Source organism: Etheostoma cragini, chromosome 14, assembly GCF_013103735.1.
Source record: "Etheostoma cragini isolate CJK2018 chromosome 14, CSU_Ecrag_1.0, whole genome shotgun sequence".
Classification (NCBI taxonomy): Eukaryota; Metazoa; Chordata; class Actinopteri; order Perciformes; family Percidae; genus Etheostoma; species Etheostoma cragini.
Genome location: NC_048420.1, coordinates 1,864,508 through 1,877,046, shown reverse-complemented (window position 1 = coordinate 1,877,046; position 12,539 = coordinate 1,864,508). Strand labels below are relative to the sequence as shown.

Genomic DNA, 12,539 nt, shown 5'->3' with positions numbered 1-12,539 from the left:
CACATGCAGCTTTGCTTCCCGGCTCTATCTCGCTGAATTATCATACTTGGAGGCTGGAGAGCTGAGAACAGGCCAGCGTTGGTTATGAAAGCGCTGCACATTTTGTGGGAAGTGTAAATGCAAAATGGGATGCTACATTAGCATTTGATATCCTCGGGGCTGCACAGCCCGTGCAGTGCCAAGCTGTGGCTGTGTGTGTGTGTGTGTGTGTGTGTGTGTGTGTGTTTGTGTGTGTGTGTGTGTGTGCGCGAGCGAGCTTGCGGTGAACTCGGCCGTAGCGAGATAGTGATCCACTCTCTCCGGGTATCTTTAACTCTCGAGCACTGAGTCTGAATTCACCCAGCAATAAAGGCATGGATACTAAATAACAAGCAGGCAGAATGTTAAAAAAAATTATAATAATAAAATACTTGAAATGCAGATGTCACACTATTCTCCCTGTATGGGAGAATAACAGCTGGTGGTTTTTCCCTCATTCTAATTCAAGGAGTTAATAGAAATTAAACCATTTCACAGCTTGCTATAACAAGAGTGCTCATTTTATGGTAAATCAGGCTATAACAATTACATTTGCTGGGGGGGGGGGGGCATGCAATCAGCAAACACTTCAAGTGGGTGTCTTCCATGTTAGAAAATAATTACACAAGCATAATGCATTGCAATTCAATATAGACATGATATGTAGAACACGTTGGGGAAAAAAAGTCCACATTAAATGAGTCTCTGTTTTTTTTGTGGATTCCCAGCTGGCTGAATGTCTACGCTGACCAGCTGCAGTCTCAGTCCTGGTTCCAGTGGCAGCCGGAGCCAGATCCTGTGGCTCCTGTGGGTCACTTGGTGGCTGGCCGCCACAGACCCTCCCTGCCAGGGACAGAACCTGGCCCTTGGCCACTCCTTTCAACAGGGGGCGCCCTCGGGGCGCAACCCGCCTCCCAACCCCTCCAACCCCTCCCCCCGAGAGCTTTTGTCTGACCACCTCCGGTGGTGCTGAGCTGCTCCCGTGCACGGCTTCACTGCAGAGGAGACAAAAGCACAGGGGGAGACATCAGGGTGAGTCCACATGTAAACACAAATCCTCCTCTGCTTTACACTGATTTAACGACAGATAAGGTGTTTGCCAGGAACATTTATTAAATTTATATAAACTTCTATAAACTATTTTTTTGTTTAACCCTTGTGTTATTTTCTCACTGACCTGGACATTTTTGTTTTTCTGACATAAATTTTGCATGACAAACCTATTATCAACGTCATGGTCGTCTTTTTCGACCCTTTTGTGGCTTCCCCCTCCCCAATGATTTCTTCACTTTTTCAACGTTTGTCGACTTTTTCTGAGCCTTTTGAAATTTCCGTGGGTTTTTAAAGCTTTTTTTTTCATTCATTTTTTTACATTTGTCACTTTTGACATTTTTTTCTTTTTTCAACATCCTTTCACATTTTATCCCTTTATTTGACATTTGTTCAAATTTTTATCACTTTTGACATTTCTTTCTTTTTTAAAGTTCTTAAACCAATTTTTTTTTTTTCAAATGCTATCATTGTGCCAAAAAACACACAAATGAGGACCGTTGTTGGGAACCATCCACGTTACTTTTTGGGAATTTTTTTTTGAAAGAAACCCAAATTTCTGATATAGAAACTTTTTGTCAAATGTGACTCAAAGACAACAGGAGGGTTAGACAGTGGCTGAAATCATTTGAAACTGTCATTTTCCAGACGTGTGGCATGGCAACATTTTGTTAAGTAAAACATAAGTACTGGCAAGGCTGCTAATTTTGGATTAGTGCATTCGTATTTCAAATCAACAGCCAATGGGGTCACAGGTCTCATTTTGCACCAGCGACGAACATAAGAACCAAAAGACCAGGCGCATATCTCTTTTAATAATTCAAGCTTACGATAAAGTCCGGACCCGAAACGGTAAATAGTTTTTATCATTAAATGGCCAAATTGCGCTCTTTTTGTGAAAGCGCTGCAAAGCAGCTTTTGTGCTGCTTTGTCAAAGCACCCAGGATTTTTTTTGTCTCTCTAACATGTCTAAAAACTGGCAGCAGTCGTGTTGAAACCCATTCTTCAAACAAGCGAGTGACCTTTTCTATCAAAACACATTTCAAAATGTCCTTAAATGGTTCGTTATCCAGCTTCCCTCGACTAAAATGCCACTGACAGATAGGTTTCTCAAAGTCTGACCACCGAGCATTACTTTTGGAGCCTTCATTTAACGTGTCCCTGCCTTCGAGGCACGGCCAGGACATATCGCGACGAAATCCCTCTGACACCTCTCTTCCCGCTGGTTCCATTTCAGAGTGCTCTCGCTCGTGTTTGCCTTCTCTCTGTCAGAGACCCTTCGAGCTACGGATCCTCATTAGTCCCTATCCCCGAGGCCACGCTGACACCAGCGTCGCCTTCTTCCCTGCAGCCACACACCAGTTCACAGGCACTGTCCAAAGCCCGGACCTGGGCAATCATCAGAATCAACCAACCTTTGAAATGCTGTGATATATATACACACACACACACACACACACAGTCACACACATAACATAAACGTGCTGCTGCTGCATTATGTTACACTGGCTGAAATGCCCAAAGGCATCTTACAAAATGTTCTTTTGGGGAAATGACCATATCAGTGGTTTTGAATGTTTTAGACCATTACCTACAAATTGGGTATGCTGTACTTGCCTGATCCATCACAGGGGGGAAATGTCAGCTGTTTGAAGCTGGCGCTGCAAGCAGGGGCTAAAAACTCCCCTTAGTGGCGATTCCAGCTGCTAAAAAAAGCACTACTCAGTCAATGTTGGAAAAACTAAATATGTACTATTGTTTCTGTCCAGTAGATAGCTTAGCTTAAAGGTCCCATATTGCAAAATGTATATTTTTTTACTATTATTATAAAGCGCCATAGAAATACTGTAAATTTCAAAAAGCCCACTCCACAGAGAAATGCACACAGACCCTTTTCAGAAAAGGTGCCTTTAATTTTGCCTTTAAAATTATTCCAGCCACTGTTTACCCTCCTGTTGTCTTTGGGGTTTCTTCTAGTAGAAACCAAAAATACATGTTTGAGACTGAAAAGGAGAAATGGGACCTTTAAAGACTGAAAATAGAGGTGAAAATCTAGCCTGACCCCGTACAAATGGTCAAAAGGTAAAGTGTAGCAACAAGTTGCACTTTTACACGGAGGGATGGGACAGACTCTATTTCTGGTATGGACCAGTTGCCAGGCAACCAGAGGAGAATCCAGGACGTTACAGGTCTGTGGTTACTGGTTCCCGCTCAATTTCTCAGGCAATCAATCAGTTTTTTGTACGGAAGGCAGATTTCGTCAACTTTGGACATAGCCAGGCTAGCGTCCCACTCATGCTAAGATAACTCGGCTGCAGCTTCATATTTCATGTACAGGACTCTCTGCAAAAACACAAAAGAGCCGATATCCCAGAATGACAAACTACGCTGTCTGGAAATCAGCCCTGAGATCTTAGGTGTCAGAGTGTCTGTGAATGTGGCAACAGGGAAAGATTTAAAAAAATATATATAATAATAATATTAAAATAATAGCTCTGTTGGCTACAAAAGCAATTACCGTATTTTGCGGTTGCACTTGCGACTTATAGTCAAGTGCGACTTATATTACTAAAATATATATATATAAATGACATATGTATATATATGTTTTATATATATGTTGCTCCTGTACCCCTTACATTTTTTTTACTGAGACATTAACTTAAAAGACAACTGAGAAAGACTTGACTGACTGTCTTGGTATGTTAATTTAGCCTATTCTGCCACCCAGGTACAGTATGTTCTTGTAATTATATGCTATTGTGTAGCTGAATAACTGTTAATGTGTTACGTTAAAGCACCCTTATTATGCTAATTTTCACGTTCGTAATTAGGGTTCAAACAGCAAAGCGGTAGAACCCTTCCATGTTTGTCTGTTTTAGTTATTATTATTATTATTTGTTGTCTGCAGCGCTGGCTCAAATTCCCGTGAACTAGAATGGGTTAGAAACATGAAACCTGGGGGAAATAAAGCAAAAAAAAAGCATGGATCGTTTTTATACAAATGCGTGTGAAAGTACCAGAGACACAAAATAACAATATCAATATAAAGAAAAAGTCTACATGTCTGTTCTTAGTCTTGGATTTGTTGAAATAAATTTCTAAATAAATGCAACTTATAGTCCAGTGCGACCTATGTTTTTTTTTTCTCTTCAGGATGCATTTTTTTACTTTTCGTCCGGAAAATACAGTAAGCTTTGACAAAAAGAAGCAGCCGGATCTGTTCTTTGTGATGGATTACACATTTCATGCAAGTTTCAAGTCTGTGCAAGATGTTTGAGTTTGTCCAAACAGGAAGAGACACTAATGGCTGCCTGGAAGGTAGACGGATCAATCTTTTAAGACTCGCTGTATGGAAAGTGGAACGGAAATATGCAGGTTGCACGTTAATGTGCTAAAGCAAGCACAAACCGGCGGTTTGGTTCTTCAGAAAGTAAAAAGGTGCGGCGGGGGACCAACCTGAGGTTTGCATGGTCTCACTCCAGCAGACTGTCAGTCTCCGGGCACTCAGTGACCGATAGCTGTTCCTGAAGGAAGGACAAACCCCAAATCAATACCCTGTCTAAAATCACTGGGAGAAACTTGAGACAGATCATGCAATGTCTACAGGAGGAGATATTCTCATGCAACTCAAGGATTTTTTTTGGATAACTTTGCACAGGCAGAACCTTTTTAAATATTACTGTAAGCAACCTTTACACAGCAAATTAAAAAAAGTAACAGCAGCTCAATTGTACAGAAGATATTGACATAGATTTGACTTTTTTCATTTTAGCAAGAGTTGCATTAACACTACTCTAAATAGATTTTGTTAGAACACAGAACAGTTATTTTGTTACATAAAATCCACTACTGTATGGTATTGGAAGTTACGTTTTTCTTACTTTTGAGTCGATTCTTTTTTTGTTGTTGCCAGGACTGCAATAATGTTTTTTTAAGAAACTGTACGCATTTACCAGCAAGTTTATGTCAATTGATAAAACACACTACGAGAATTACACATTTAGGGTTAGGTTACCTTTACAGTGGAGTTGTCTAGGTTATAACCATCCTCTCCATTGCACTGCCATTACTCTGTACTAAAGTAGCCGTCGCGCCAGCGTCATTCATGACAATGAAGCCTAGACCTGAATGGTGGTTTGAATTCAGTTAATTTTCAGCTATAAAAGCAATTCTCATTAACGGTTACGACCACAGGTAAGAGGATTGAAAAAGTCTTATACATACCCAGGCATTCAATGCTTTAGAACTCTATACACATTAGGAAGCTATCCAGGTTATTTTAGAGGTCTTACCTCTGGGTCCTTTTTAAAAAGTATAGAAAGAGAGAGAAAGAATAAGTTGTGCTCTTTTGATAATCAATCAAGACATCATTTAGGAGGGTTAAAGTCTTCAGACGTCAATACATTCATTTTGATTTAAAAATGCGGTTTTGGATGAGAAACAAAAGGAAAACACCTACATCTGACTGCTGAACGGTGTTTAAAAAAGGCCATTTCAGAGTTTGACTAGGACAGGAAACAAATAAAGCAAGTTAAGTTTCATAAAAAAACAAACTAGGCTTTATTGACAAACTGCTGCAAAACATCTTTTGGACAGATTTAGTTACCTATTTAGGCAAGCTTACACATGTAGCAGAATGCATTTTTAATGGAGAGGGTACAGATACTAGTGGCAGAATAAGTACAGTTAGGTTTTAAAATATGTACAAGAGTTCGGATTGAGCTGCAGGATCCCTTCTCTGTAGAAAGAGAAGACCCATGTGGAGATTTGTGTCCCAATCCTTCTTTGTGTACTTTGCGCATGCAGTTTATAGAGAATCAGATCACAAAATGAAGACCTGGACTGTTTTTTTGTTTTTTTTTCTCGGTTTTTTAGCACGACGCGATCTCTCGGCCGTGTTCTCGTTAGACAAACATTTTGTCTTCAGAGTCTGAAAATTTATTTTTAACATGTGTAACAAATTGAGGATATGAGGACAGTCCATCTCAACAGTGTCTATTAGGGCTATATTTCAAAACTCTAAGTACAATGACAAATATTGCTTGCCTAAGTCTAAATGGACAACGTTTTAGAACTATTTAAAAACAAACCATCATCAAGAATGAATTGTACTGATTCCATTAACATTGACTCTTTAACCTTCACTTAATTTAGGATTGTGTTTTTTGTTTCTATATTACATAATTGAAATTTTAAAAAAGGTCTTTTATTTGGCTATATTTACAGAATTTTGAAATGTAGCCTAAATGGGAATCTGCAACTGACCCTCGACAGATTCTTTGTATTTAAAAACAATTAAAATGGACTCCTTAGACAAGTGGATAATGAACCCCTAAATCCACTAGAAATGACTACTCCCAAACAGTTTAAAAAAAGATCAACAATGCAAAAAAAGCCAGAGGGGAGTAAAAAGGGTCAGAGAAAACTGTACAGCAAAATAAATAGAAATTCAAATGAAAAAGAACAAAAAAAGGACACCAACGTCTCCTCTCTAACCCATCTAAAAGCCGCTTTGGTTGGTTGGTTGGAGGGATTGGTGGCTGGTCGGTTGGTGTGACAAAGTGGGGGTGGGGTGGGGGAGGGGACTTCGCGGTCAAATCTCAAAAACCAGTTCCGATTTTCAGTTCCCAATTTGCTCTGTCGTATAAAGTCCAGCGTAGGAAAAGACCAAACCAAAGACAAAACAGACAATTACTTTTGTCGGGCTGCTTAAAGCGAGAGCTGCCGTGGTAGACAGGCGGTTGTCAGGGTGACGCGTTAGGGGCGGCGAGTCTGCTTCAGTACTGTCGGTACGGGTGCTCCCGGTAAGGCGTCTTGGCACCTCTGGAGGGGGGAGGGGCCTTCCCTGACGCGTTGCGCTGGGTCCCATTCCAGTCATCCTGGCCTGGAGAGAACACAAAGAAAGGAAAACACATGTTCAAACAAACGTGTTGGAATAACACAAAACCCCTGGCAGGACTCTGCCTCAAATCTCCCGATACATCTAAAACAGGGTCCTTGAAGTCCTACATGTTGTCAAACCCTCGACCGGGGTGCGATCAAAGTTAACAGCTACTGGCTTTAAGTTAGTAGAATCTGGCTGGTGATCTATAAAGTCAATTTTAAAGGAGACTTAGGTTCATTTTCAGGGTCATCCTTATATTTGGGGTTTCTATTAGAACATGCTTACATGCTTTAATCATAAAAAAAAAAAAAAAAAACATTTTTCTAGTACTGTCTGTCTCAATATAGCTGTGTTCGCCCTCTATCTGAAATGCTCCGTTTTAGCGCATGTCTCGTTAAGCCCCCCTTCTGTGCACCTTTACAATGGCAGTTGTTAAGCAGTGGGGGGTGGAGATGGAGACAGATCACGTCATATCCAGTATGCTAAAACCACACCCACCAGAGGGTAAAAGCAACCAGCACCACCATATGCAACTATGGGCGGAAACGCTAACCAAGTGTCTGTGGTTACCTACATTTTTTTTTTTTTACTATGTATCAGCAAGCTAAGGCACCAGCAAAGATAACACTGCATAGCTTTCTAATGTATCCACGTATATATGTATCAGCAAGCTAAGGCACATGCAAAGATAACACAGCATAGCTTTCTAATGTATCCACGTATATATGTATCAGCAAGCTAATGCACATGCAAAGATAACACTGCATAGCTTTCTAATGTATCCACGTATATATGTATCAGCAAGCTAATGCACATGCAAAGATAACACTGCATAGCTTTCTAATGTATCCACGTATATATGTATCAGCAAGCTAATGCACCTGCAAAGATAACACTGCATAGCTTTCTAATGTATCCACGTATATATGTATCAGCAAGCTAAGGCACCTGCAAAGATAACACTGCATAGCTTTTTAATGTATCCACCTTCCTCTATAAAACAAGTTGCATGCTATCAAAAGGCTTCAGCGGACGGATTTGACGAGGGGGCACCTTGTTGCAAGTTAATGGAGAGCAGAGAGCGGTTTTCCCCTCCGGTAGGGGCGGAACTTATTTTCTTTAAGATTCTAATGAACCTGCATATGACGTAAGTAGTGGGGGACAAATCTGAATGGCTCGTTGAATTCCATGTTTTCTGATCCGAGCTGCCTACCGAAACTGGCCGGCAGTCTTATTTCACAGTTTGTGGGTTAGTGGATGATGACACCCAAACGAGCACTGACATTTTTTCATGATATGCCCCACCTTTAGGTCCTGCTCCAATCAGTCGTGCATGGCGGGCTATCAATATTTTTCAATGGTATTTTCAAATCAATCAACCAGTCAACAACTGAAAATGTATTTATACCACCATTTGGTGCATATACAGGACTTACAGGAAAATACCAGTTAAATACAATTAAAAATACACTTTTAGCTGACTTTTTTTTTTATTTACAGTATATGCACACTTTTTTATTCAATAAGACAGTGAATAAAGTTTACCCTTACCATATGACTCGTATGACTCTGTGGTCTCTCCGTGTCCGTAGTCGTAGTATTCTGGCTCTCTGATGGTCAAAAACAGGGAGAGAGAAGAAGAGACGTCACTTTTACTCTTTGAAGAAAAAGATTAAGTAGCTGCTGACTCTAACGTCTCGGGGATGATAATTGTCTTCCGTGAATACAATCAAAGCTTGGTTCTCTAGCGTGGAACATCTTAGTCCCGGCTGGTTCTCCTAAATAACACCGCCATCCAAACCATGAAACATGAAGTACCAGCAGCACTGAATTTGTGCTGAGTGGCTTAAAAAAAGTGGTCTGCTGCTCTCAAATCCGGTGAAACAAGCAACTAGGCTGAGTGTGTGCATTTTTATTGAGAAGCAGGTGAAAACCAAAGAGACGTCTGATTCACTCACGCCTGCGGCTGACTGTAATAGCTGTCGTATGACTCGTAGGCCGTGTCTGTGTAGCTCTCGTCGTAGCCCTGGAGAGGGAAGGAAACAGAGTGAGACTTAGGGAGAGGCTTGTTCATGAATCATGAATGTCAAGATGTCTCCAAAGTAACACACTGGTGCTAAAGCAGACACGTCCCCCTTATGTCTTCGAGCATCCAAAATCCCTTATTTCTCTGTTGACAGAGGAGCAATTCAAAGCCAACAGACTGGCAAGAACAATCGTCTCCACAGGAAAACTCATTTTTTGGCTGTTACACTACTAATTCCTCATCTCATTTCTTATGTCTGCCTTATCCAAATTAAACTTCAAGAATATAATTTCCTTGTTTGTATAATTGAAAGTAATAATAATCATATTCATGTGCTGAGGACATCCACATACAAACTAAATGAAGGAATTAAAACTACCCTCCACCGGTTCTGGTACTTACATATTCCTCGTAGCTTTCATCAGCTGCAGCGGGGGTGTGCTGGTGGGGGGGTGGATGCGCCATCCTCTGTGGGGGTCCGGCAGCCAGGGGCCTGGCGCGGGGTGCTGAGGCTCCCCTGGCGGGTGCTGCTGGGGGACCCCCTCGGCCTGCTGGGACGCCCCTGACTGCTCCACCTCTGGCTGGGCCGCCTCGAGCCACCCCTCCCCTGGCGGGAGCACCGCGGGGGGGCATTCCCCGGCCCCTGCAGAAGAGAACCCTGACATAATACGGTGTCCTTCTACTTGCAGGAATAGTTCCAAATTTTCATTTTTTTAATAAAACATTCATCATAGATTATTTATAATGACAAATAACTGATTCTGAAAACCTGAATATTTAAAAAAAGACGGTCAACCTTGTTAAGAGTGATTGTGTTGCATAGTTTGTCCACCAGAGGACGCTCTACAACGTCCCTGTTGGCAACAAGGATTTTTTTTTTCGTGTGTTTTTGTTCAAAGGACTTTAAGTTTTATATCTTAAGTTTGTATTTTTATACATTTTATTTATCAGAACTTTAATATATTTTGATGTTCCTTGGTTCTGTTGTGACCATAAAGCAATTTATTACAATTTAATTTTATGTTTCGTTACGCGTTTATGGATAATTTTTTTTAATATACTGTATTTCGGCCAATATATATCAGCATATCTGATTTTTCAATCACCAAATATTTATAGCGATATTGGCCTTAATTCTTTATCGGTCGGACTCTAGTCTCTACGCTGCATATGAAGCTGCATCAGTTAGCTTAGCGTAACGACTAGACAGAGTTACAAAGGGTTACAAAATCATGCATCTCTTTTTCTTGAATAACATGTTATTAATGAGCCTTAAAAAAGGTGCTGGACAGAGGATGTTGGTACTGTCAGACAGAGCAAGCAGTTTCGCCTTTTCAGTCTTTATGCTGAGCTAAGCAGCCAAATACATTATTTACTTTACTGGCATGCAAATTGTGTTGAGCTTCTCGTTTAACTCACAGCAAGAATGCAATTAATGCCAAAAGGTAAAGCTATCCCTTTAAAAAGAAATCCATTTTTTAACTACATTATATTATGTGAGTGTTCACATTTTCACCAAAGAGACTAACTATTTGCGGAGCATTTTGTGGGACTGGCTATTGATTTATATTCCTTGATATTCCTTGAACTTACAGTTGAAGTTACTTTAGGTTCCTCTATTGGTACCCGTAGGTAAACTAGGTTTACAGTCTAAGAGGCAGGACATCCTTAAAACTTTGTAGATCACCACATAACAGTCATCACACCGAACACTAAAACATGTAATAGAGACACTAAAACTTGGATAAAAGGAATAGAAAACAGTACATGACCAAAGTGCTTGTGCGTTTTGGGCACAGTGTGTTTCTTGTAAAAATATGTAATGTCTTCTCAGCAAGTCATCTTATGTCAAAAAATACTCAGATCTTTAGCATAAGTACACTGAAAACTACACAATTACACAAAAAGGAGTAAGTATAGAGCTGCTTTCAGCCTTGCTCTGTATTTTCACTATACATAAATATGATAGTCGAGGAAGAACATCGCCTTTGCATTACTTCAGGACCTAGCAGCTGTTATATCAGACACCGTGTGTGTGTGTGTGTGTGTGTGTGTGCATCCGCACACCTGTGTGCTCCACCAGGGGGGACTCCGCGGCCCCTGACCGGAGGGCCCCCTCGGCCTCTGGCTCCGTGCTCCTGGCCTCCATTCAGGTAGCCCATCTCCAGGAACTGCTCTTGGCAGATATCATCCATCATATCCTACAGACAGGCACACACACACACACACACACAAGATTAAGATGAGAAGCAAGATCATGGCAACAAGCACAAATGAAAAGCAAAAAAAAGAGAAGAGGAAAGAAAAGAAGGGAGTGTGGAAGAGCGAGCGATGAATAAAAAGAGCAAAACACAATTACAGAGCTGCTCACTACACAGCATCCCCCCTAATGGCTAACAGAAGACTCGGCGCCAGTGACTCAGAGTGTTGGGGGGGGGTGGTTGTGGATGTGGGAGGTTGGAGAGCATCCATCCACACACCCAGCCTTACTGTGTCGCACCGTCATGCACAAAAAGGTAAACCACTCCTCACTGCACTTCCTGACAAGTCTCATGTGACCGCATCAACCCCATTTTATCCGCAAAAACCATAAATTGGGATGGATTAGTGAAGCCGCCTGTCTGAGCAGCACAGATCCTGCGACGCATCCACCGCCTTTGTTCAGGGGAGCCATCGCAAGGGCTGCACTGTGACCCGATCAATTCTTTTTCATAAATCAGTCCCTGGAATAGTAATTGAGTCCTAACGACGATGAAAAGAAGGGTGCAAAAAGGGCGGGTACTCGAGTATGCAGCGCAGGCAGCGGAGTCCCATGTATCTGCAGCAAAAGCAGACAAACACAAGCCACTTGAGTGATTCTAACTTCATCTCAGGCAATAGAGCTGTGTGACTGCAGCTGCATCTAACAAGCAAGCGAGGTGACACGTCTTTACACCATCGAGGTGACTAATGAAGTGTCTTTAGACATTGCATTCTATAGAAAAGGATCAAAAGAAAAGTGTCGGCGTTGAGAAATAAAAGGACCCGCGGACCTTTCACACACGGGATCAAGGCTCTAAAGACATACAGGGATGTGTGTGTGGAAAAAAAGATGAGGAAGAACAAAAGAGTCAAAGCCTTCGGGAATACCCGAGGACAGGTAATGCATAAAAAAAAAAAAAAATACATCCAACCATTTTCTGAGAACACGATGCATTCATTTAAATACAGCCCGGTTCCAAACGAAGGCCGTCAAGCCTGACAGATTATGGCCTTGAATTGTAATGGCAGGTTCTGCAGGGGACGGCTTTTTACATTACACGGCAATACCACATCACTACTGGTTCAACTGGCCCATTCAGCTCGCCTTTGATCCAAATTAATCTCTTCTATAGCACCCTGCACACTAATGTGGGCATCTATTGGCCTGCTTTGGCATGAGCCACCGTTGGAGCAATGTGGGCTTCAGCCGGGCTCGACGGCAGACTGGGCTGGCCCGCTAGATAGTGAGGAGATGTTTTTTACAGTGTGTTCTAGGTACAGGCAGCTAGCAGATAGTGAGGAGATGTTTTTTACAGT

General features: G+C 41.6%; 1 protein-coding gene across 3 annotated transcripts in view; it reads right to left on the bottom strand.

Moving 5' to 3' along the window:
• Positions 1-735: 735 nt before the first annotated feature.
• khdrbs1b (KH domain containing, RNA binding, signal transduction associated 1b) overlaps positions 736-12,539 on the bottom strand; it is a 17,569-nt gene continuing 5,765 nt past the window's right edge. Inside the window, exons 5-11 of one of the 3 annotated variants that reach the window (XR_004659397.1) lie at positions 11,049-11,182; positions 9,384-9,624; positions 8,914-8,981; positions 8,507-8,565; positions 6,767-6,955; positions 4,528-4,595; positions 736-1,013 (exon numbers count right to left, since the gene is read on the bottom strand). Coding sequence is in view for 1 of the 3 variants with exons in the window: in XM_034892235.1 (XP_034748126.1) it covers positions 6,849-6,955; positions 8,507-8,565; positions 8,914-8,981; positions 9,384-9,624; positions 11,049-11,182 (609 nt within the window). In the remaining 2 variants the exon portion in view is untranslated. Of the gene's footprint in view, positions 1,014-4,527; positions 4,596-5,559; positions 5,577-5,986; positions 6,956-8,506; positions 8,566-8,913; positions 8,982-9,383; positions 9,625-11,048; positions 11,183-12,539 lie in introns of those variants that run through there. The other 2 variants (XR_004659398.1, XM_034892235.1) reach the window with 2 other exon arrangements.